Below are 25,660 nucleotides of genomic sequence, written 5' to 3'. Positions count from 1 at the left end.
CAAACTAGAAGCCTTTCCAGTAAGATTGGGGCAAAACAAGGATATCCATTATCACCATTATTATTCAATATTGTACTAGAAATGCTAGTGATAGCAATAATACAAGAAGATAAATTAAGGCACTGAGGAAACAAAACCATAACTTTTGTAGATAATATGATGGCATACTTGGTGAACCCTAGAGAATCAACCAAAGAATAAAAGCAGTCAAAACAGTTAACAATTTTGAGTATTTTGCAGGATATGAAATAAATCCACATAAATCATTAAAATTTCTACATATTGCCAACAAAATCCAGCAGAAAGAGATAGAAAGAGAAATTCCACTTAGAATAAACTCAGACTAAAATACTTGAGAGGCTACTTGCCAAGGTACACAGGAACTATATGATGAAAATTATAAAAGAGTTTCCATGCAAATAAAGACAGATCTAAAGAACTGGAGAAATATTCAATGTACTTAGAGAAGTCAAGTTAATAATACAAAAATGACAATACTTTCTAAATTGATTTACTTATTCAATGACATGCCAATCAAACTACCAGCAAATTACTCTCTAGAGCTAGAAAAAACAATAAAATTTATTTGGCAGAACAAAATATCAAGAATATCAAGGGAATTAATGAAAAAAAAATGTGAAGGAAGGAGTCCTAGCAGTACCAGATCTCAAGATATAATATGAAGCAATAATCATTAAAACAATTTGGTACTGGGTTAGAAATAGAGTGGTTGATCAATGGAATACAGAATTTACCCTATGTTAAAAAGCAAATGAGCACAGTGGTTTAGTTTTTGATAAACCCAAAGATCCCATCTATTGAAGAAAGAACTCCCTATGTAAGAAAACTGTTGAGAAAACTGAAAAGTAATCTGGCAGAAAGTAGACTTCGATCAACACCTTACACTGTGTGCCAAGATAAGCTCAAAATTGGTGTATAATTTAGACATAACAATTGATATCTTAAGGAAATTAGAGAAGCATGGAAAAAAATTACCTGTTATATCTATAGATCATAGAAGAGTTCATGACCAAATAAGAGATAGAAAGGATCAGAGGAGTAAAATGTTGTTTACATTAAATTAAAAAGTTTTAACACAAACAAAAGCAATGGAGCCAAATTAGAAATAAAGCAGAGAACTGGGTTTGGAGATGGGGATTATGTTGTTTCTTGATAATTGTCTAATTTCTCAAGTAAATAGGAAACTGAATTAAATTTATAAAAAAGAGCCATTGTCTGATTGATAAATAGGCATAAACAGGCAGTTTTCACAAGAAGAACTCAAAGCTATCAATGGTGACAAGAAAAAATACTTCAAATCACTAATTATTAGAGAAATGCACATTAAAACAGCTCCGAGGTATAACACAATATTTATCTAATTAGTTATGAGGACAAATACAGAAAATGACAAATGGTAGAGATGTAGGAAAATAGGCACACTAACATACCTAATTCAAATGTTAGTGGAGCTGTGAACTTGTCCCATCAGTGTGGAGAACAATTTGAAACAATGACCACAGAGCTATAAAACTGTGCATATCCGTTGACTCAGCAGTACCTCAAAGAACTCAAAGAAAAAGGAAGAGGATCTACACATATAAAAATATTTTTGGCAACTTCTTGAAGTGGCAAAGAGTTGGAAATTAAAAGGATGCCCATCAATTGAGGAATGGCTAAACAAATTGTGGCATATGATTGTGATAAAGTACTAATTGTGCTATAAGAAATGACAAGGAGGGTGGTTTCAGAAAAATATGCAAAAACCTATTATGAACTGATGCAAAATGAAGTGAGAAGAACTAAGAGATCATTGTATTATCAGCAATGACATAATGATGATCAACTATGAAAGACTTGGCCACTTTGATAAATACAGAGATTCAAGACAGTTCCAAAGGACTCATGATGAAAAAATACTATCCTCCTTCAGAGAGAGAACTGATAAACTCTGAAGGATAGTTCCTCCCCCCCCTTTTTCGTTTCTGCAATGTGGCTAATATGGAAATATGTTTTTCATGATTTTACATATATAATTATCATCACATTTCTTGCCTTCTAAGTGGGTGAGAGGGACAAATTTAAGAAGAAAAGGATGGTAATTTTAAAAAAATTAATTAATTTGTTTTCAGTTTTCAACAATTACTTACATAAGTCTTAAATTTTCTCCCTCTCCCCTCCCTCCACAAGATGGCATGCAATCTTATATAGGTTCTACAAATAGATTCTTATTAGATACATTTTCACATTTGTCATATTGCATGGAAGAATGAAAATGAATGGGAGAAACCATGAGAAAAACCAAACCAAACCAAAACACAATACAAGAGAAATTAGTCTGCTTCATTCTGCATTCTGACTCTACAGTTCTTTCTCTGCACATGGATGGCATTTTGCTTAGAGTCCTTTGGGAATGTGTTAGGTCCTTACATTGCTGTGGAGGACTTAGTCTATCAGAAACAGTCCTTGTACACTGTAGTTGTTTCTGTGTACAATGTTCTCCTGGTTCTGCTCACTTCACTCAGTATCAGTTCATATAAGTCTTTCCAGGTTTTTCTGAAGTCCAACTGTTCATCATTTCTTATAACATGACAGTATTCCATTACATCCATATACCACAACTTGTTCAGCCATTCCCCAATTGATGGGCATTATCTTGATTTCCAGTTCTCGACCACCACAAAAAGAGCTGCTATAAATATTTTTTGTACTTGTGGGACCCTTTCCCATTTTTATGATCTCTTGGAGATACAGTCCTAGAAGTGACATAGCTGGGTTGAAGGGTATGCACTTTTTTGTAGCCCTTTCGGCATAGTTCCAAATTGCTCTCCAGAATGATTGTATCAGCTCGCAGCTCCACCAACAATGAATTACTGTTTCAACCGTCCCACATCTTCGCCAACATTATCATCTTCCTGTTTTGTCATGTTAGCCAATCTGTGGGTGTGATGTGATACTTCAAAGTTGTTTTGATTTGCTTCTCCCTAATCAATAGTGATTTAGAGCATTTTTTCATATGATTATAAACAGCTTTAATTTCTTCCTCTGAAAACTGCCTGTTCATATCCTTTGACCATTTATCAACTGGGGAATGACTTGTATTCTTGTAAATTTGACTCAGTTCTCTCTATATATTAGAAATGAGGCCTTTATTACAGTCACTAGTTGTAAAAATTATAAATATTTTTTAAAGAAAAAAAGAAAATGGCATTTGAGGCTTTCTGGGAATCTCTGGTAATCATAAAGAAATTAACGATGCTGAACATGAACCATATAAAAATGAAATTGAAGATTTCCCTGTAAACCATTTTTTTGTCTCTAGCATGTGGATACCTAGATATCCCATTCTTGGAAGCTCATCTAGGATACTCCTCTTGGTAAAAAGTATAACCAAAAAATATTTTAATATTTTAGAGAACATAAAGGATATACTATTTGATCACAACAACTCTCTCTACAGTATCTTTTTGAATAGTAGGAAGATTTTTGAGCTTGCTAGTAAGGAAATAGCTGAGTTATTTATCTCTCTTTGGGGGTTCTTTTGGGCTACAAAAGGAGTCCAAGAGCTTGGTCACTGACCATCAGGAAAAGCAAAGGCTACTTTGATCAATCTATGGATAAATAGTCAGACTTTTGGCATAAAGAATGGGATCTAGTTTGGTGGAACATAAATTTAGATCTTGTTTCTGGCAGATACTGGCTGTTTGGTCACTTTTCCTTTCAGTACCACAGACAAATCTCAAAGACATTTAAACTGAACAACTGCTGATCTGAACTGGTAGAGTGTCCTTTCTCACCCAGAATTCCAAACACCAGTGAAATCAGGGTCCATAAATCATATATAAGGAATAAGTCACCAGGACACATAAGCAATAAAAACAACTAAGGTGATTTGTCACAGTGTACGGATATAAATCCCAGTGGATGAAAGTAGGATGGTGCACATCTAAAGAGATTAACGTTCACTATTCATACATACATGACTTTTGTTAATGTTCTTAAATAATTAACTTGCTATATGGGAGTAGTTTTATCAGTGAGGGGTGACAGTGAATCAAATCAATAAACTGACATGTCCAAATGATAAATGAGTAATTTGAAGTTAGTTTTATTTTTATACAGTAGATACCAGTATCACACTCAAGAAACTGGTGTAGGGTAAACTGAAGCCAGGTGACCCCAAGCAAAGCAGCTGAAAAAATATTCAGAAAGTTCAGAGATAAAACCAAAATACATTTTCAAACAATGTAGTATAATCATAGACAGTAGTACAAACTATCACAAGAAACAGTAGGTCAGTCTGGTAGTAAGTGAAAGGAGGGAATAGCTTTGTTTGAATAAATACTTTGGACAAATAAGAAATAAAAATGTAGTCAAAGACAGTTTTCTAGGCAGTTCTATAGCTTTATATCTATGATAGCTAATATGATAGAAGCCAGAAGAGATACAGATCAAGTACCTTTCACAGTTTTCATTGTTAGTAGGATTCCTTTTTTTTTGGTGGCTTTTGATTTTATTGAAAATATAGTTTAGAAAGAAATGTAACAAACCAGCTTCGGGAATGGTTTTCAGCCTGGTTCACATGCTGCATGCTTATTGGTGCAGCAACAATATTCCAGAGTTCCAACTGCTCTATACATTCATAAACAAGGAACTGGAGGAAAATAGCTTCAATTGACTCTACAATAAACTTCATTTTGCCATCTCTGAGTTTCTCTAGATCATTTAGGGAAAATTGAAAATGACTGGAAGCTTCACATGCAATGTCCAAATGTCTAAGTGTGAAGTTTAGTCTTTTCTCAATTGACAAAGTAGATTGTGGAAGCATTTTCCAAAGTGTGGGTAATTCTGTAGAGTGTTTGAAATAAAGCATCTGTGAGGTCATCATCAAAAAACATCAGCTGCCATTATGATGGTACTATGAGCATATAAGTTAGAAATTTCTTCTTCAGACCAACTGAGAAGAGTGTGAGGATCAGTTCATAAGTCATCTTTCAGTCAATTCAGTTCTTTAATGTTAATTGCAACTCCTTCTGTTGCAGTCAGTTTCCTGTTTAAGATAACATTCTGTTCGCACATAATCAGGAGATCTTCCCCCACATCTGTGCAGTAAACAGTCTTTGCAACCACTGCTGGGATGATGATGATGATGATGATGATGATGATGATGATGATGATGATTATGATGATGATGATGATGGCAATCCCAGTGTCCCAAGTTCAACCATGGTGTAACTTTTGAACAGGTCACATTGGAACAGAATGTCATCAGCTAGAAGGAAAGCTCCTTGCCACACCTGTGTGCCAATATCTTTCAGAGAGGTGGCCATGGTGTGCTGTATTTTAACTATATTGCGGTGGATATTCTCTTGCTCTACTTCAATGAAATTTTCTGCTCCCTGGGTTAGAATTTTAGGATGTATCACTTCTTGATGGTTCTTTTTGTTTTTTCTCAGAGAAAATCCATTGTCTGTCCCAGTCACCATCATTATCTAATAGAACTTCTATTCTCACACAATGGTGAGTTTGAGTTTCATTCTTGTTCAGAAAATCTGTACCATTGCTAATCTTGCCACAAGATTCCTGTATACTTCTGTCATCATGTACAGTATTTTCTATTTGAAAGTTTTTTTTTTGTTTGTTTTTTACCCTTAACTTGAGTACCTTTCCAAGAATCTCTGTTCCACAGAAGTTTGAATAGTGACAGAAAAGCAGGTTGGCCAGTAGCATTCAGATGCATTACAAGATGCCTTTAGTTTGGGAAATTTAGATGCACATCAGATAGAACATTGTCACTTTTAAATGTAATTTCTTCTATAACTTCCTCTTCTTTTGGGTCCACCATGAACAGTGTTGCTATTAATTTGGAAAAGAGCATCTGGGTCATGGGGCAAGGCTGAGTCTGAGGGGACCTGCCAACCCTCCAGCCCACTAGTTGGGGGAAGCCTGAGTCACCTCCTGCCCCACCACCATGTTCACTGAGCACTGTTATTAGGATTCTTAACCCAATAAGACATAGATGTAACCATACAAGACAAAAAGAAATGAAATAGAAATTTTTTATGAACAAAATCAGTGCAACTAGGATAAGAAGGAAAACACTGAGTTAGGGGGAAAATTTTTGCATTTAATATTAATCTCTGATAAAGATTTTATATCTAGGATACATGAGGGACTAGTTTAAATCCTAAGACTAAGAGCTATTCCCAAATGGATAAGTGGTCAAAACATATGCACAATTCTTAAAAGAAGCAATTCCTACTAGTAAAGAAAAAACATATGAAAGACTCCAGATCATTAAGACAGTGTCCCAAAAGTCTTAGTACATGTTAATTTTAATAATATAGAAATGAATTAAAACTTTTGGGATACTGTAAAAGAGAAATGCAATTCAAAATATCTGTGGTTTCATCTCACACATGGGAAATTGACATAAAAGAAAAAAGATTGAAATAATCAAAATTGTAAGGGTTTCAGAAAAAACAGGCAGATCATTCTTGAAATTATTAAATCAATTACTTTTCAATTAAATTAAATCAAACAATTAATTTTTATTACATTAATTTTATTCTTTAAAATAATTTGAAATTATGCTAAGAAACTGAGTGAAATATAACTTTTGACCTGGAGATCCAATTACTAAGCATATACCTCAAAAAAAGATCTAAGACAAAGGAAAGTTCTATATACACCAAAATATTTATAGTAACTTTTTTTGGTAGTAGCAGAGATCTAGACACAAAGCAGATGCCCGCTGATTAGGTAATGGTTAAACAAATGATGGTACAGTAATATGATGGAATATTATTGTGCTATAAGAAACAATGACTGAGGAATTCAGAGAAGCATGGGATGACATAGATGAAATGATACAAAGGGAAGTAAGCAGAACTAGAAATGTTATATCTCTATAAATAGATATTATATTCATTATATGTATATATACATAAATAAAATGTGATATATAATATAGTATCACATATAAACAGAAATAGGAAAGCTACATAAGTAAGTATATATAGTTTTCCTATTACTACTCACATCTTTCATGTATTTTTAATATATATCTATATATGCATACATATATATGCCATATGCATATATTTCAATATCTGAACTACAGCACTGTAAATGAAAAGAAAAGCAAAAGAAAACAAAATGGCTTGTTAAATAATTGCATGACCAAACTTGTTCCTGGAAAAGAGATGAGAAAGTGCATCTCCCTCCTTCTGTATACCTTGGAGACTACTGAACTGTGCAACACTGAATTCCTTACTGATTTGGCTAAAGTGTTAGTTTTGTTGAATTACTTTTTCCTTCATTGTTACTATTGAAGTTATAATAATTATCATTAGGGATAGCTCTCTGGGCAAAGGAGAGTGTAAGGATTTATTATGAAATTGATGTGAAAACAAAACATATCAGTATTTTAAAAGTCACACCTCATAATCTCTGCTACTTGTTAAGGGAGAAGACAGAGGTTATTACTTGTGTCTCAATGAAACATGTTTTTAAGTGCTACATTCCATGTTCAAGATAACACTAAAGGAAAAAAAAATCATACATTTCACTTACCCACTATCCCATCCATCTCTTCTACATTGTCTCCATATAAGCCATGTTTGCTTTTCCCATGGAACTGTTTTGTGGTAACAAGGGGAATATGGACGTGCAGCAAAGAAACAAAGAGGAGGAATGGTCTATGCTTGTTTCTAAAACAATAAAACCATATTGATAAGTTTTAGGAAGGTATGACAGGAGATTTACAGGGCACATTATTTCTGTCAATAGAAACTAACATGAAAATGTTGCATTGGTTTCCATGAGCATTGATATCTTTGTTATGGATTTCTCTGATAAATTCATCACAATCAATTTTTTCTTTTTAGAAAAAGCTTCTCAGAACTAATGTATGAGGAGATTCAAGACTCCAAGAAGCTCTTGAACATCTTTTTAAAAAAAAAATAGGATTTAGATTACCTGGCAATAAATGAAATTGCTTCCTTTAGCATAAGAGTTGATGTTCTCTCCAAAACCATTGGTTGTTCCGTAATTTCATAGTTTCTCATCAGGATACAGTTCCAATACCTTATAAATCCAAAACTTGAGTACCAGGAAATGAAAAACAGAAAACTAAGAGTAATCAGACATATCAATATTTTCCAGGATATTGATATTAAGCCAGTAAGTTTGCCAATGGTAAGTGTTAGTAACCCAAGTGCAATTACCTGGGTGTAAACCCAAAGTTTAGCTCTAAAGGCAGCATCTACTTCTGGAGGTTTGTTTATTTGACAATCATTTATAAGTGTGAAAGGCATGCCATAAAAATAATCAAATCCATGGTTTAATGGATGGTGGCAATGATCAGTTCGGAATTCACAGTTCACTCCTTGGTGCCATTTTCCTGGAAACAAAAGGAAATAATTAAATTACCTTTAAATTACATATTATAGTGTTAAATAGTCTCTCAAAGTATCTCTGCAATTAAAATTCAATAGTTTATTTTAAAGATGAAAATACAATAATAAAAATGCAATTCTAAAAGTATACAAGATTGGTGGTAGAGTTTTGTGAAGCTTAAATCTGTCAGTTATAAATACATTTGGTACCAAGAGATTAAGGATCATGGAACCACAAGGTCCTAAGAAGAAAGTGTGAGTTTTTTTATTTGTCCAATAAAAATTATAACAAAAATTTCTTCTTGAATATGTTGACATAGTGAAGCAATGTTTGCTCTTTTCCCTAAGTTTTTTCCTAGATTATATCCACCCAATCTCCTCAGTTTCTTTCTTATCTGTCCTTTGAGTTCTCTGAAGCCACAAGGGCAAAAAATGTTTTGAAGAAAGTGATCAAAACCTATAGTTAGGACGAGTAGGTATAATTCTAGAACAAAACTGCTTAGCTAGTTAATAATTATGATTAAAAACATAATAAAAAACAAATGTTGCAAAATTATAAAGACCATTTTTGGCCTGAAAGAAATATAAGATCATACCTTTCCCCCCACAGAGATAGGGGTACAAGAGAATGGATATGGATCATTGAAGAAATAGTGCTAATTTTTAAAGTATATTTATTAGTTCTGTTAAAGAATTCGATCTTCTTTCTCTTTCTTAAAAATTTCTTCCTTATAAGGGATAAATTTCCATGAGGAGGATGAGAAAGAATACAGAAGGAAATCTAGAAAATGTTAAAATAAAAATACATAGATAAAAATATTTTTAATAATCCTAGTTCTGCTTGATGGTCTAGCCTTTTACTTTCTCTCCCTCCTTAGATAGTGAGAGAACTGCTCATTATGTGGAGATAAGAATATGAAGAGTGAATGTTGCTTTAAAAAAATGGCAGGAATAATAAATAGCAATCTTACTTAGTCTTGATACTAGAAAGAAGGTATTGGAGAGATCAGAAATACTTTTATGGTTGATAAGGTATGAGATATCACAGCATTAGCTCTACAGGAACGAAGAATTTGACATTTTCTGTATGCCCACGAAATAAAATGTTTTAGTAACTTGAAATAAGTTCAATAGGATAACAAAATGCTAACCCTGTAACTTCTGAATTCAGGAGGATCAAAGTTTGGGTAAAAGTTTAACTTCTCAAAAACGCTTTAAATTAATAAGTTTAAACTATATTAGAACTTGGCCAGTAAGAGAAGTTCATGGACAGAACAAAGGAAGTATTCATTGCCCAAGAATTCAGAGTGAAAAGATTGATTCTGCTGAAAATGTAGCAGTTATAAATTCTCCTGAAAATGTAAAAGTTATAAATTAGCCAAAACAGGGCTCAGAACCACTTTTGATTTTATAGGGGATAATGATTAGTTTTGTTTGTTCTTAGAAACAATGAAGTTCTCTAAAAATCAAGCAATTCTAGTGCTAATGTGATTCGAATAATACATTCTTAAATGTACCTATAAGTCCCGTTGTATATCCTTGCTGCTTTAGTAATTTCGCAAAAGTTGTTTCATTTCCAGGAAGTCCTCCTGAACCCCCATTCCACTGAAGTGCACGATATCCATTAGTAGCATCCATTCCTATTATATAAGGAGAGAATGATTTTCCCTTTTGTCTTTTTTTCTTTATTTATTTTTAATTCTGAATAAAAAATAAAGCAAGGTTATTCTAAAAACTGCAATATTACAAATTACAACAATGTAGCAATTTGCAAAATTGCAAAAGTAGTCTCAGCTTTTCTTATCTTTACTTTGGACAGTGGTGTCAAACTCAATTAAAAATAAAGTTCGCTAAACCCAATATAAGAACCCTTGCAGGCTGCACGTTGACTTAGAAAATCATGTGTTAACATTTTCCGTGTTCTATTGTATTTTTAATTTATTTTATTAAATATTTCCCAATTATATTTTAATTTGTTGGAGTCTGAGAATGTTGATGCCTGATGAAGACCTCAGGCCACTTTGGCACTTACTTCTACTATTGACAAATCAGTTGAGGAAGACAGAATCATTACCCAAGATTCAGAATCCAGTAAACAAAAGCATGTGTAGGAGACCAACTTATTCTTAAAAAAGATATAGAGAACTCTTAGGAGCCTTGGAAATAAAATGGAAAAATAGTCCTCTTCATGAGTAACTCATGCATGCAAAAATAGACAAGGAAATTTGTAAAAATCAGTGCTCTTTTAACAAGATCAACCTGTTTCTTCCTTCCTTCCTTCCTTCCTTCCTTCCTTCCTTCCTTCCTTCCTTCCTTCCTTCCTTCCTTCCTTCCTTCCTTCCTTCCTTCCTTCCTTCTTTCCTTCCTTCCTTCCTTCTTTCCTTCCTTCCTTCTTTCCTTTTTTCCTTTCTTCCTGTCTTCCTTCTCTCCTTCCCTCCCTCTCTCTCTTTCTTTCTTTTTCAAGAGTTTACCCAGATTGTAGCACCTCTACAATTTATTTGATCCTTTTACAGCAATAGTCTCAATTTTTAAAATTGCCACCCCCGCCAAAAAAAAAAAAAGGGAATTTGATTACACAACTTAAACATGCATATATGAAGGGATAAAGACTGGGCCTATGATTTAATTAGTTTAGGGAAGTCCTGAGTAAGGAATATTCCTTTCTTGTTTCAGGTCAGCAAATTATCTGCAAACTGTAGTCTTAAAGAGTTGCCTAAGAGCACTTGGACGTTAAATTACTTCCCCAGGGACACAGAGCTAATAGAGATCAGGGATAAAATCTGAATCCAAGTTTTCCTAGGTTCAAAACTATCTCATCTCTCCATGCCAAGACAACTGTCATATGTATATCTGTTATAGAACTTAAACAAACATATAAATGGAAGATAAAAAGATGAATTAATATTTGGTTGCAACAATAATAAAGAATCATTAGAATTAATTGAGTAGGGAAATGGCATGATCAGACCAGGCTTTTGGAAAAAAAAATTCAGCAACTATGAGGAGAATGGAAGGGATAAGGGAGAAACAAGGCGGGAAGGTCAATTAGGGGGTTATTTCAATAGCCTACATAGAAGGCAATCAGAAGGTGAATCATGTTCATGGACATGTGATTAGAGAGAAAGGGATATATGTAGGCAGCTAGGTGGCCTGGTGGATAAAGCAGAAGACCTGAGTTCAAATATGACTTCATACATTTACTAGCTGGGCAAGTCACTTAACCTTTTTTTTGCCTCAGTTTCCTCATCTGTAAAATAATCCTACTACCCAGGATTGCTGGGAGCATCAAATGAGATAATTATAAAATACTTAGCACAATGTGTGGCAGATAGCAATTGCTATATAAATGTTAGCTATTGTTATTTTGGAATTCAAAATGGCAAAATTTAGCAGCTGATTGCATATGTAGGATAAGGAAAATGATAAGTCAAAAATGATACTGAGACTGTAGAGTAGAAGAATGCTGGTGACCTCCATAAAAATAGGGAAGTTTGAAAGAAGGGTAGTTTTTTTTGGGGGGGAATAATATAATGAGTTCTATCCATGGCCATCCTGAAAAGATTCATTCTGTTCCATGTAAAATAAAAGAGGATGGGCCTCTCATTTTACCCCTAGGTCACTGCCTATAATACAAAAACCTGCTCTCAGAGGGAAATTTGCCAAAGCCACCACATGAGATTCTAGGGCAGTGGTATCACATTCACATCCACACAAATGGATTTCTACAGATGCATATTAACTTAGAAAGCCACAGAAGAACTTTTCCTATGTTGCATTTTTGCTTATTTTGTTAAGCATTTTCCAATCACATTTTAATCTGGGTTAATCTGCACTTGAAAGTTTAGTCTGACACTTGCAGGCAATGAGTTTGACTCCTCTGTTCTGAAGGACAGAAAAGTAGGTCTACTGGGCAAGGGCATAAAATTTTCCTAATGGTACCTGTATAGATGCTGCTGTGGCTAAAAGTTAGATTTTAATTTTCCCAAGAGGCCTATGCCCAGCTCAGATGGAGGAAATGGACATTGGTGAGCGAAAGGCACATTATGTTCAAATGTTCAAATATAGCTCTACAATTGGCTATCCCTGGGAGGGTAGGATGCAACCTATCCTCCTACCTTCTGACTATGTAACTGTAATGTCAGTTCACAATCCCTTTGGGATCAAGAGATTACCCTATTTGTACACCACTATCTTAAAGAGCTACTAATGCCAAAGAATTTATTATAATTCAGCCAACTGTTAATGGTTCTCTCCAATTTTAGCTCTAATTTTTGTTGGTCTAGATATAACATCCTTCAAGAACCCTATACTTAACACCTTTCTAGTTCAGTAAAACCCACCAAAGCTTAAAATCCTCTAACACTGCCTCTGAGAACTATGATCACCTCTACATTGTGATGGGCAAAATGGAATTGATTACCACCTTAATAGACAGACATTGGTTCTTTAAAAACATCTTTAACATATATATCGATATTACTGTCAAATAGAAAATTACAAATGAAACAATGAATTATCAACAGGCTCTGTGAAGAGAAAACATGAATGTATATTATTTTTATCTTGCACATATTTTCCTTTTACTAAAGTACTCCTAATGCATCTCTATATTGATAAAGATAGATCCAAAAGATCAAAAAATTCAGACTTAATTCTGAATTACCATCAGGGTACTGACCTGATCTGAAGGCATGTCTACCAGTCAGGAAAGCAGCTCTGCTGGGAGTACACAAAGGAGCAGCGGCTAAGTGCTGCGAAAGTTTTATTCCTTCCTTTGCAAGGCGATCGATATTAGGGGTCCTAAGGAAAACATCCTGTTTTTAGAGCATGTTGATAAAGTATTTGTGATATTGACCAAATTTAAAGGAAGTGAACATTGAATTAATGTCATTTAAGTGATTTTCCTGAGACATCAATGTCATATTATTATTCTTTTATTTTTCCTTTTTAAAAAATATGAACTTGACCAGCTTCAACAAACATGAACATTTCTATAGATTAAAGAACAGAAGAAAGAACAGTCTTTAATACACAGCATAATATTTTAAAGCTGTATACATATATACATATTTACATATGTTTATGTGTATATATATATATATATGTATATGTGTGTGTATAAATTTAACTAACACTGCTTACTATTAATCTTCTGACCCTACCTCTCTTCTTCAGATATTTCATTGATGATCCTTTCCTTTCCTTTCCTTTCCTTTCCTTTCCTTTCCTTTCCTTTCCTTTCCTTTCCTTTCCTTTCCTTTCCTTTCCTTTCCTTTCCTTTCCTTTCCTTTCCTTTCCTTTCCTTTCCTTTCCTTTCCTTTCCTTTCCTTTCCTTTCCTTTCATTTCCTTCCCTTCCCTTCCCTTCCCTTCCCTTCCCTTCCCTTCCCTTCCCTTCCCTTCCCTTCCCTTCCCTTCCCTTTCCTTTCCTTCTCTTTTTCCTTTCTTTTCCTTTTTGCATTTCTGTCACTATTCCCCCCAACTCCTCTCTAATAATAAATAAAAGTCCTTTTTTCTTTCATTGTCTGACATTTCAATTAAATAGTAAAAGGACCCTAAATAAAGGATTTCTTTTCTTAAGAGTGATAGGCATCTTTTAGGTATATTTTCTCAGTCTCTAATTTCCTCACTCTGGAAACTGTACCATTCTTTTAGCCCATCAGGTAGTGTGGCATAGAAAAGAGAACACTGGGTTTGGCGTAAATAGGAGAATTCCATCCTTGACCCCGTATTTTACTACCTACGTGACGTCAGTCAAGTCATAGCCTTCCTGGTACTTGGTTGAGAGGGGTATAGTATAGTGGAATAGGTGCTGGACCTAAACTCCAAAGACACCTAGCTTCAAATTACATTATTGGCGCTGTGAATAAGGCAAGTCACTAAACTGGATTAAACCATAGTTTGTTGTTCAGTTGCGTCTGCCTGTTCAAGACCTCATCTAGGGTTTTCCTGGCAAAGATACCGGAGAGGTTTGCTATTTTCTTTTCCAGTGGATTATGGCAAACAGTGGTTAAGTGACTTGCTCAGTTACGCAGCTAGTAAGTGTCTGAGATTGGATTTGGTCATCCTCATACCAGGGCCAGCATTCTGTCCACTTATCCACCTAGCTGCCTAATGACAAACTAAATTGGCCTATCTGTAAATTGGAGAAATAATAATAACAATACCTATAGTAACCGACCTCATAAGTGGTTATTGTTTCAAAGTTGACGATGGGGTAATGTACTGTATATTCCTTTAAGTAGTGTATAAATATCAGCTATTGTTATTATCAGTTGCTTCGTACACAAGAGGAGTTTGGACTAACTGATCTCAGAGATGTCTTCCAGCTTCCTTATCACACTAGAGTCATGAGATCATAGAATTGCAGTGATAGAAGGCACCTTGGATTTTTACTCCTCTTCCCTTATTTTACAGATAGAGAAAAAAAACGAAACAAACAGGCCCAGAGAATTCACAAGTACATTCAGCTAATTATTCTCAAAATGAGGATTAAAATCAAGATATCTAACTTCTAGTCCAATGTCCTTTTCACTATACCAGTGAAAAAAGGCAGTAAAAGATATGGTTGTATGGTGGAGAGCCACTAATTGGTTACTTGCAGTACTTAGGGCAAGTCATATTCATTTAATCAACAAAAATTTATAAAATGTCTGTTAGACACTAAGGAAGGCAGTAGACTCTGTATAAACAAAGACAAAAATTAAGTTGTCTTCCCTTCAATAAGCTTACATTCTACTAAACCTCAGCTTAGGCCTCAGTTTTCTTATCTAGTGGGGTTAAACTACATTACACAATCCTTAAGATCCCTTGTAGCTCTAAACTTCTATTATTCAGTATTGCTGGAATATTTCTTCATTGGCATCAGCTGGTGTATGCCCTGGCAATGTGAATTAATTTTATTAAGTTGTCCAGAAGAATTAGGAAGGCAATGTGCTCCTTAAAAAAAAGAAACAAAAAACCAAAACAAAACACAAGTTTCTATTTATAAGAAAATTCATTCCAATGCTAAATATTTGGGATTACCCAGTTTGAGATTGTTCACACCTTGCCAGCCTTTTAATCTTAATGGGTAATAGATAAGTGACTACATTTAATAGGGAATTTTTAGTACATTTAGAAATATTAGTACTCATTTTTTAGAAAAGATTGTTATAACTACTGAAGGTGAAAAGTTTGTTTCAAGGGCATAGTTGAGACACAGAGAGAACCTGAACTATTTCACATGAAAACTTACATGAAATGAAATATGAAGCTGAACATGAATGCATTCAGTACACTGATTTCTCATCGTAAAATTCAGTAATAATTTCCAGATTTTTCTCAGACCACTAAGATGTGAAATGAAAATTTCACAAAGCACAATTCCATGCCTATAGTGCTTGGATTTCTCTTTTTCTTGAAACAATGTCAGTATTTGTAATTCTTGTCCAGTACTTTCTGTAAATAAAACTGATATGGTCACTAAATGTAGTTCTTACCTTAGTGTGTCATTACCATAACAACCCACATCCCCAATGCCAAGGTCATCTGCCATTATCAAGAGGATGTTTGGTTTCGATTCATTTGCTGCACAAATCCCTAGAAGCAGACACATGACAAATAGGATGGAGAAGTAGACCCTAAAAATGAAAAATAATGCACAATAAAAAGTCAAATGACTCTCATGGTTAGGGACACCCAAACTAGTTAAAGCCCTAGCTATTTTAGATTAGTGTTCAAATGCCTATTCTCTTTGATTTTGCATAATAGGCAGACCTAAATCACATAGAAGCTGGTTGGTGTTACCCTTCAAGATGAGTAAAAGTACAGTGAAGGTTTAGAATCCTCTTGAAGCAACAGGAATTTTCTACAAGACTTCAGTATGTCTTCAAACTGTTTGTAATACTCTTTTTTTTAAAACTATAAGACAATGACAAGTCATAACTGCCAAATACCCCTTCCTTCTCAGGAATTTATATCAGCAGAGTGGAAGCAGGGAGGATTTCTAGTTGCATCAGTATCCTCAGTTTTAGTCCCCATTCAAAGTACCCATTGGAGCATTTTCATCTCTCTGGCTGTCAGATTTCAGCCTGCCATCAACTGCCTCTGTGAAGTTGGCCTTTTCAAGAGTAACTTTGACTTAGAGTATTTTTGCTTCCACTATTTGGTTGAACATCTTAGCGATCACAATCCGAGAAGTTTTGTTCAAACACACAGAATTTCAACTCCCATAATACACTTCTACAAGTAACTTCAATGTCTAATTTAATGCTAACACTTTAATCATGAACTCTGTGAAGATATCTGACATTGTGATAGGCTGCTGGAAGAAAGAAGCCAGAAGAAGAAAAAATAAGGCAGATTTTCCATCTTAACAACTAATGGGGAGATGTTAGCAACCAGATACCTCAGTTCTTTAATGGAGAGAGACTATGAGTAGATTCTTGCTGTTGAGAGCAGTTTAGCAGGTATTGTAATTGTGGTAGGTAAGATCAAAGACAATGAGATGTTATGGTACTGAATAGATCTGGTTTAGTGAAACTGCCACTCAGCCCTTCAAAGGCATTTTCCTTTTACCTTTTACTTTGAGTGTTATATGAAGCTGCTGTGTTAACCATCTCTTCTTTGCTACCTGAGCAAGGAGGAAAAAAACAAACAAAACCCAAAGCTTTTTTCCTTCTCTTTCAGTCAGAAGTATTTGACACTTTAAGGCAAGAGCTACACTGGCTCCTGTATATCTAATAAAGTATACTGGATTTTGTACTGCTAGATAAAAATAAATCAATATGCTATCCTTTCTTCTGTGTTATTTGGCAATGGAAGTTGGGGATGCATTGGGGAGATGAGCGAGTATGGATTATACAGTAAACTCCTCCAGCACAAGCTGGGGAAGGGGGTAAGAACTATGGAGTGGAGATGGCTTTCCCCTAGAATTCAGTTGGTGGTACTGCCTGTAACTTCTTTTGCGCCTTCCCTATGTGATAAGCAAGAGAAATAAAAGCAAATATGGAGATATCTGTGATCTGAATCCTTTATTACTCTAAATTGGTATTGTTAGTGACTTAGAAGGCTGAGATGAATGGAGTAAGAAGGGTTCATTCCTCTGATCTTTTTGAGTTTCTCTACATTCCTCTCTTACCTCCTCCCACCCCTGCCCCAATTTATTGCTACTTTTACATGGGATTACCCCAGTAAGGTAATACTGTTATGTGTGGATCCCCTAGACCCTCTGGTCACACTGATATCACCCTCTGCTAGTCTAGAAAGTCAGGCAAATGTCATTTTTAGAGTCTAATAACATCCCAAAAGATTGGATGTTGCCAAGTGTTGAGAAGACAAAATAGAATTCACTTTAAAAGTGGAATTATCACTTCAATCAATCCCCAGATATGCATTATGGCTATGTCATGTGAAAATTTCTTAGCTATGTTATAAGTAGAGGGAGAGGCTATTACTTGGACTTTAGTCCTATAGCGGGATACAAAATAAAGAGCATGATAATTTGATTAGTTGAGACAAACGATATGAATAATACAGCAGGACATCTCCCCCTCCTTTTTAATGGACAATTCTGACTCTAAATGCTATTCTCCATTTCACTGAGATGATTTAATCATACCCTTAAAGAAGAAGTTGTAGATTTTTATATATAGGTCAGCTAATATCCTCGATCTTTCCTTTGGGTAGGGAGCAGAGGCATTCTGGCATAAAGACAAGAGTTGAATATTTGCATTTGAGAAACCTGGACTTCAACCTTGTCTCTGATATTTTCTAGCTCTTGCTTATGGGTATGGCAATTAATCTTCTTAAGTCTTCATTTCCTCACTGGTAACATGGTATTGATGATGAATTATGATGAATAAAAACCATGCATGATTCCAAATACCACAATCTTCATTCCATCATGTTTTGTTGAAGTCATAAACATCTTTAAAAAAATAAGATCCAGAAGGTGTTATAGAAAACAATGAAATCATAAGTTTAGATTACTCAAGGAGTCAGTCACAAGACATGATGCTCAAATTTGAAAGGCAAGCAACCTTTTTTTAAAAAGAGTGAACTTTTCTGCAGATAAGCCAGCAGATGTCCCTACACTGTGATCAAAGTTTAGTGAGCAGTAAGTTTGCTTGCATCTCAGTCAAAGCAGTTAAGAGTTCAGAAAGTAATTTATTGTTAGGGCAGAAAGGAAATAGATTTATTGCTGAAGAATGGGAACTGAAGGCCAGCGCAGAAGGGAAAAGTCAACCTGTATATTATATTCGGCCAATTTGTATTTCCCCCAGCTTAAGACGTTTAACACCAAACTAGAAATGGTCTCAGGAGAGCACCAGGGAAAGGGGTCAGGGGGACCTACAATTCCCGTACTTTCACTTTCCCTATCTATTTCCAAAGAGCTACGTTTTCCAAGTAAATCTTGGGCATCCCTTCCCAGCTCCCTTGCCTTCCTCTCCCCAAAAAGTGCAGGGCCATGTTTTCACTATACAAAATATACTGTAAACGTTTCTTGAAAAACAGTGGCTAATTTTTCGTAACAGTAGCCATTTTGAAAGCCAAGTTCACAAAAGCCAAGTCACAGTCAAGGAGGTTGCAGAAAGGAGTCCCGGACCTTCCGAGTCTCTGCCCCAGGCCCGAAGCTCGGGGTCTCACTTCTGCACACTGCAAGGCTGGGTGACGTGGTCATGGTAAGGGGTGCTCGTGGGTGCCCCGGCCAAGAGGAGAACGGCAGGGGTGCTACCTCCAGGCTCCCTAATACTGAAAAACAGAAACCAGAACACGTCCCCAGCGGAGAGAAACTGAGTGGCTGGAGGCGGTGGGGAGGGGGGTGGTTTGGGGACTGGGGGTAGGAAATGGGGGGGTGGGGGAGATGAGGGGAGGGAAAGGAGAGAAGGGAGCATGTGTAGCAAAGAAAAAACATCAGATGGCCAGAATGGGGTTGCTGCTTGTTTGCATTTTGCTTAAAAGAAAGAAAAGCCTGACTTGAAAAACGTCTACGTAGACAACCACCTGAATTAACACGGGGTGGGTAGCTTTGGGTCCCAGAAATGCCAGCACAGCCCCTTACACACCTGCGGAGGCCAGGGGCGCCATTCAGCTTGCACCTCCCTTGTCTTTTGGTGATCCGGGTCCACCCCCAAAATCGGCCGACCCCCATCCGTAAAACAAACAGAGAGCACAGAAAAAAAAGACGCAGGGTCCAAAGGCTGCAAGCCAGAAGCGAGGAGAAGCAGGAAGAGTCAACTTGTTACCTGAGATAAACCATAGGGAAGGGAAATTGTGAACCTGGACTAGTGAAAAGCCTTTGAGGGAACGCTGGAAAATTCTTACTGGGACTTGAAAAAAAAAAAAAAAACGTGCTTGCGTGTGTGCGTGTGTGTGTGTGTGTGTGTGTGTGTGTGTGCGAGAGAGAGAGAGAGAGAGAGAGAGAGAGAGAGAGAGAGAGAGAGAGAGAGAGAGAGAGAGAGAGAGAGAGAGAGAGAGAGAATGTGTGTGTGTCCAGATGCCTAAAAGGGAAACAAGAAAAAAAAAATGACTCTCCTTTCCTTGAGCCTTGAAATAAAGGACTCATTTGAGAGCCTAGTTTTACTCTCTTGCAGGACTTAAAGCATTAGTTTTATCTGAAGCTCTAAGAAAGCTAACCGTACTTAAAAGTCAAGGAGTTATTCCAGGCATAATAAATAACACTGCTTAGTACCAACACAACAGCTTTCATGTGGAACTAAAGGGTTTTGTGCACAACAGTTCATTTTCAATACATCATTTTTATGTCTGCCACCTTCACAGCTGAAAAGACCTAAATGCTGATGTGTTAAGTGATTGGCTTGAGGCGATACTGGAAATCAAAATTAAATTTCAAAGGAGATATTTCATCCGCGTCAGCATTTGAAATGTCTATTCAAAATGATGTATTTCTTCAATAACACGGAGATCCTGCATACTATTTTATAGCAGAATGAATAGGAAATACAACATAGGACAAAAATTCTCTCTTCTGAAGTTTACAACACATCTCAATTTATTCTGAGGTATTTTAGCACATAATTTGGTGCAGTGCATAGAGTGCTGGGTCCGGAGTCTGGAAGACCTGAGTTCAAATCTATCCTCACAAACATACCAGCTTTGTGATCCTGGATGAGTGGCTTAACTTCTGTTTGCCTCAGATTTTTCATATATAAAATGAGGATAATAATAGCACCGACCTCCTGAGATTGTTGTTAGAATTAAATTAAGTAGTAATTATAAAATGTTTGGCAGAGTGCCTGGCATATAGTAAGTGCTGATAAATGTTAGATATCATTATAGTGAACGTTAATTTATTAGGAATGGGAACTTCTGACATCCTCCATTGCCTGTTTTATGTGTTGTTTTCCTACATTCAAATGTGGGCTCCTTGAGGGCAGGGGCTAACTATTCTTTCCTTGTTGGTTGTCCTTTGTTCTCAAAAAGGACCAAAATAACATTACCATGTTGGAGTCAAGGTAATGTGTGTCTGCCTGGCTGATCAGACCAACATAAACTCAGAAGGCTTTACTACAAGTTGGGCACAGATAGTCCATGTAAACATTTGAAGAGGAGATGTCTCTAAATTTGCATGTCTCATATTTCTTTTGAGCTGTTGCAATTGTCCTTTGCTCATTAGGTATAGCCCCTTTTTTTGATGTGGGCACATCATGCTGAATGATACTGTGCCAGTGTCTCCCAGGACTCACAATTGAATCCAAAGTTCCTGAGAGACACTTTGAAAGTGTCCTCATATTGCTTCTTCTGAACTCCATGTGAGTGGTTGCCTTGTGTGAGTTCTCCATAAAATAATTTTTTAGGCAAATGTACATTTGGCATTCAAATAATATGGTCAGTCCATTGGAGTTTCATTCTCAGCAATAGAGTTGGAATACTTATTTTGCCAAGTGATTTCAAAATCTTCTTAAGACAATTCAAATGGAAGCAATTTAATTTCCTGGCATGGCACTGACAGGTTTCACAAAGCATACAGCAAAGAGGTCAGCACAACGGCTCTGTAGACCTTCAGTTTGGTAGGCAACCTAATACTTCTTCTCTCCCACACTTTCCTTCAGTCTCCCAAATACTGAGCTAACTAACTCTGGCAATGTGTGCATTGACCTCATTATCTATGTGGACATTGCTGGAAAGTATATGTTGCCATGGTAAGTAAACTTATCCACAATATTCAAAATTTCTTCTCTTGCTGTAACCAATGGTTCCATGTATGGAGGATGTAGTTCTGGTTGGTGGAGAAACTCTGTTTTATTGCTGTTAATTGTTAGGCCAAAAATTAGCTCAAATGGCGAAGAATCAATCCATACTTTGTTACATCTCAGCTTCAGAGAATGCGTTGAGTGCACAGTCATTTGTAAAATACACTTCCCTCATTTTGATCTTGGATTGTAGCCTTTTCAAGTCAAATAATTCACCATCAGTGCTGCAGTTGACCTTGATGCCATTTTCATTCTCATCAAAAGACTCTGACAACACTGCTGAAAACATCATGCTAAAAAGCATAGGAGAAAGCACACGGTCCTGCTTCACTCCACTGGTGACTGGGAAAGTGCAAGAGCATTGCCTGTTATCCAGAATCCATGCAAGCATACCTTCATGAAACTGATGTACAATGCTGATGAACTCCAGGTAACCATTTTTTGCCATAGCTTTCCACAAGCCCTCACAACTGATAGTGTCAAAGGCCTGCATTAAATCAAGAAGCATTGTGTACAGACCTCTGCGCTGTTCCTGGCATTTCTCCTGAAGTTATCAAGCAGGAAATACCATATTGACCATTCCTTGGCCATTTCTGAAGCCACGTTGCCTCTCTGGTAGACGACCATCTTCCAGATGGAGGATGAGTCTATTAAGGGGGCCTCAGTCAGGAATCTTGCCAGCAGTGACTAAGAAATTGTCACAGGACTATTTTCATTTCCTTTATAGGCATGGACAATGAAGGCATCCTTGAACAGGAGGCATCCCCTCCTGGGGAGCAACCTTTTCCTGTCATGTAAAAAATCTCTGTCAGCTTTTGTATGAGCAGTGAACTGACTGCCTTGTAAATTTCAGGTGGAATAGTATCAGTACCAGGCATTTTGCTACACAAGAAGAGCCTAACGGCTTCAAAACCTCTTCTTCAGTTGGAAATTCAGCTAGAGAGAATCTCTTCAATCTGTGTTACAGTCAGTAACTTTAGCATTTATTGATGACAATCTGCTGATAACACTATGGAAGTGTTTTTCTTTCATATACATATGTACATACATATATATTCTACTGGTATGATATTCATTGCAGAAGCTCAGTTATTAATTAACAGACATGATCTGTAGAAAAGTCAAATGAAGCTATAAAAAAAATACAACTTAACCAATTATGCCAAAGTGCAATTGAACTAGGAACATCAAAATATGTACCTGAAAACACATGTGGATACTTACATTTCTAATTTCAATTCAGCTTTTTAGATATTAACACTGACTTCACTATCACCATCTGTACAGAATGGAAATTTGTACAGTTTTAGCATTTGCATTATTAGTAGTCAGGTCCACTGAAAAGTCTAGCAGCAACATATAAAGGACCTGAAGATTCCATAGCACTCTCACTTCAAATAAAGAGCAGGGAATGGACTTGTGGATTCATTTTTAAAAATGTACCAAAATAGCAGGATTTACATTTCTTACTGAACTCTTTAAAGTGAGAGTCCTTTGGAAGACAGACTCTTTAAACTAAATTGGCAAGCAGGAATATTGAGGGTTCTTGAAGTAATTTCTTGAGTAAATGTGTTAAAAAAAAAAGATTGTGCCACCATTTAAAATTTGTTTAAATAATATTTGAAATAAAATTAATTTTGAAGGCACTTTATGAACTTGAGGTTTCATATATACCATTCCATCGTGAGAAATATATCTCTTCTAAAAAAAATCTAATATTGTCTACACTTAAGGAATGTACTGCTGTGTCTTTCCAGGATCATGTCCTTATTACTATCAATGTGACTCCTTTGGTGCCGAATAGGTGAGATGCACCATGGAACTTTGGCTCATAAATAGTTTTCAGGGCATCATAAAAGTGCTTCGAATTGTTACCATCAGTGTAAAATTGAATTTTATTTGCTTTCTTGCTGCATCTTTTTCACCTTCACTTCCTCTTTGCTTTTGATGAAGTGAAATGTTGCTTTTTAAAGACAGATGATCCTGTTGGCAAACCCTGAAGGTTTCTCATTTTTTACTTAGTAGCTTCTGAATTTCCCCATCCTTTTCATCACACCAATCTTGATGTTTGCAAATGTTCTGACCCAGATGAGTAAATGCAATACTGTACACCAGATATCTTAAAGCTTCCCCTCCTTTTGTGCTCCACGGTTGCCAACTGTGTATTAGCTCAACTTTCCCTCCAAGTTAGCAAAGAGCTTTTCTGAACTTGGACAAGTGCTCTAATGTGTTGACATTAAGTTTTCTGGTTGTCGTCTTTCATTGAGGCCACTGCTTTTGTTGAATGAGAATGTTTAGTTTGGAGAGGATAAGTCCATGACTGGTATAGCACTCTGCACTACACATCACCTTTGTCACTCATATTGTGTTTGTCTCTTCTCCTTCCAATGACATAGTCTACATGGAACACATTACTTATCAGACTTATGGATAGGTAAACAATTTATAAATACACAAGAGATAGAGATCAAAGTTAGGATAATTGTGATAATACCAAAAAGTTTTTGTACAAATAAAACAAATGTTGGTTGGTTGTTATCAGTTCTTGAAGAGGACCCAAATGACACTACCAGGATAAAGTGAAGTTTCAGTGTTTCCATCTGTGGTTGATAAGACAAATATGAGCTCGGAATGCTCTAATACAGATTGGACACTGATAGTTTGTGTGATTATTTGGGATGGTTATTCCAAATCTGTGCTTCCTACATTTCCTTTGTGCTGTCTCAATTCTGCTTTACACATAGAGCACAGAACCTTTTTTGATGTGGGCATGCCATGCAGAGCGGTCCTGTGCCAGTCAGTGTCTCCCATGTTGCATAGTCAGATCCAAAGTTCTTGAGAGAGACTTTGAGAGGGTCCTTGTATCGCTTCTTCTCACTTTTATGTGATTGCCTGCCCCATGTGAGTTCTCCATAAAATAGTCTTTTTGGCAAGCATACATTTTGCATTTGAACAACATGGCCAGCCAATTGGGGTTGCACTCTTTGAAGCATAGTTTGAATGCTTGGCAGTTCAACTCAAGCAAGGACTTTAGTGTCTGATACCTTATCCTGCCAGGTGATCCTCAGAGTCTTCCTAAGAGTTCAAATGGAAATGACCCAGTTTTTTTTTTTTTATTATACTATTTTAAAAAGTTTTTGTACAAATAAAACAAGTGTAGCCAAGATCAGAAGGAAAGCAGAAAATTGGGGAAGACATTTATAGACAGTTTCTCAGATAAAGGTGTCATATCTCAAAATATAAAGAACTTTGTCAAATCTATAAGAATATGAGTCATTCCCCAATTGACAAATGGTCAAAGGACATAAAGAGGCAGTTTTCTAATGAAGAAATCAAAACAATTTATAGTCATATAAAAATGTTCCAAATCATTATTGATTAGAGAAATGCAAATAAGAACAACCTTGAGATATTTTATCCCTATCAGATTGGCTAAAATGATTGAAGGAGAAAGTGACAAATGTTGGAAGGGATATGGAAAAATTGGGACAATAATTCATTGTTGGAATTGTGAACTGGTCCAGCCATTTTGGAGAGCAAGATGAAATTGTGCCCAGAGTTATTAAACTGCCTGTATCCCAGCAATACTACTACTAGGTCTATTTCTAAAATGATTGGTGGAAAAGGAAGAACCTACATGTTCTAAAATATTTATAGCAGGCCTCTTTGTGGTGGCAAATTACAGGGATGCCCAGGGATGCCCAACTGAGGAATGGCTAAATAAGTTGTGGTATGTGGTTTTGATGGAATACTACTGTGCTATAAGAAATGACAAGCTCAGTGATCTTAGAAAACATGAAAAGACTTGCACAAAATAATGAAGAGGTAAATAAGCAGAACCAAGAGAATATTGTATACAGTAACAGTAATATTTTTATCTAGAATGACTTTGAATGAATAAATCATTTTGACTATTATAAGCTACCCAAATTAACTATAAAGGACATATGAAGAAAGATGCTATCTGCATCCAGGAAAAGAACTTATAAATAGAAGTATGTGAAGAATAATTTTACAGGGAAAGAGAGGGTAGAAACAAGAAAGCGGAAAAAGGAAATTTACATGAA

At 36.0% G+C, this 25,660-nt stretch overlaps 1 protein-coding gene and 1 pseudogene across 3 annotated transcripts in view; both read right to left on the bottom strand.

Moving 5' to 3' along the window:
* Positions 1 to 19,833, bottom strand: part of LOC140506859 (arylsulfatase D-like) — a 34,944-nt gene extending 15,111 nt beyond the window's left edge. Inside the window, exons 1-6 of one of the 3 annotated variants that reach the window (XM_072614474.1) lie at positions 19,446 to 19,833; positions 15,879 to 16,019; positions 13,078 to 13,199; positions 9,917 to 10,039; positions 7,981 to 8,404; positions 7,576 to 7,712 (exon numbers count right to left, since the gene is read on the bottom strand). In XM_072614474.1, the coding sequence (XP_072470575.1) occupies positions 7,576 to 7,712; positions 7,981 to 8,404; positions 9,917 to 10,039; positions 13,078 to 13,199; positions 15,879 to 16,019; positions 19,446 to 19,531 (1,033 nt within the window). In that variant the 5' untranslated portion in view covers positions 19,532 to 19,833. Of the gene's footprint in view, positions 1 to 7,575; positions 7,713 to 7,980; positions 8,405 to 9,916; positions 10,040 to 13,077; positions 13,200 to 15,878; positions 16,020 to 17,998; positions 18,134 to 19,445 lie in introns of those variants that run through there. The other 2 variants (XM_072614475.1, XM_072614476.1) reach the window with 2 other exon arrangements.
* LOC140506861 (methyltransferase-like protein 22) lies at positions 4,417 to 5,979 on the bottom strand (annotated as a pseudogene).
* Positions 19,834 to 25,660: the final 5,827 nt, after the last annotated feature.

The sequence above is a fragment of the Notamacropus eugenii genome, chromosome 5 (genome assembly GCF_028372415.1).
Source record: "Notamacropus eugenii isolate mMacEug1 chromosome 5, mMacEug1.pri_v2, whole genome shotgun sequence".
In the NCBI taxonomy this organism is placed as follows: Eukaryota; Metazoa; Chordata; class Mammalia; order Diprotodontia; family Macropodidae; genus Notamacropus; species Notamacropus eugenii.
The sequence above is the reverse complement of the archived record's forward strand: the minus strand, read 5'-3'. Positions and strand labels throughout refer to the sequence as shown.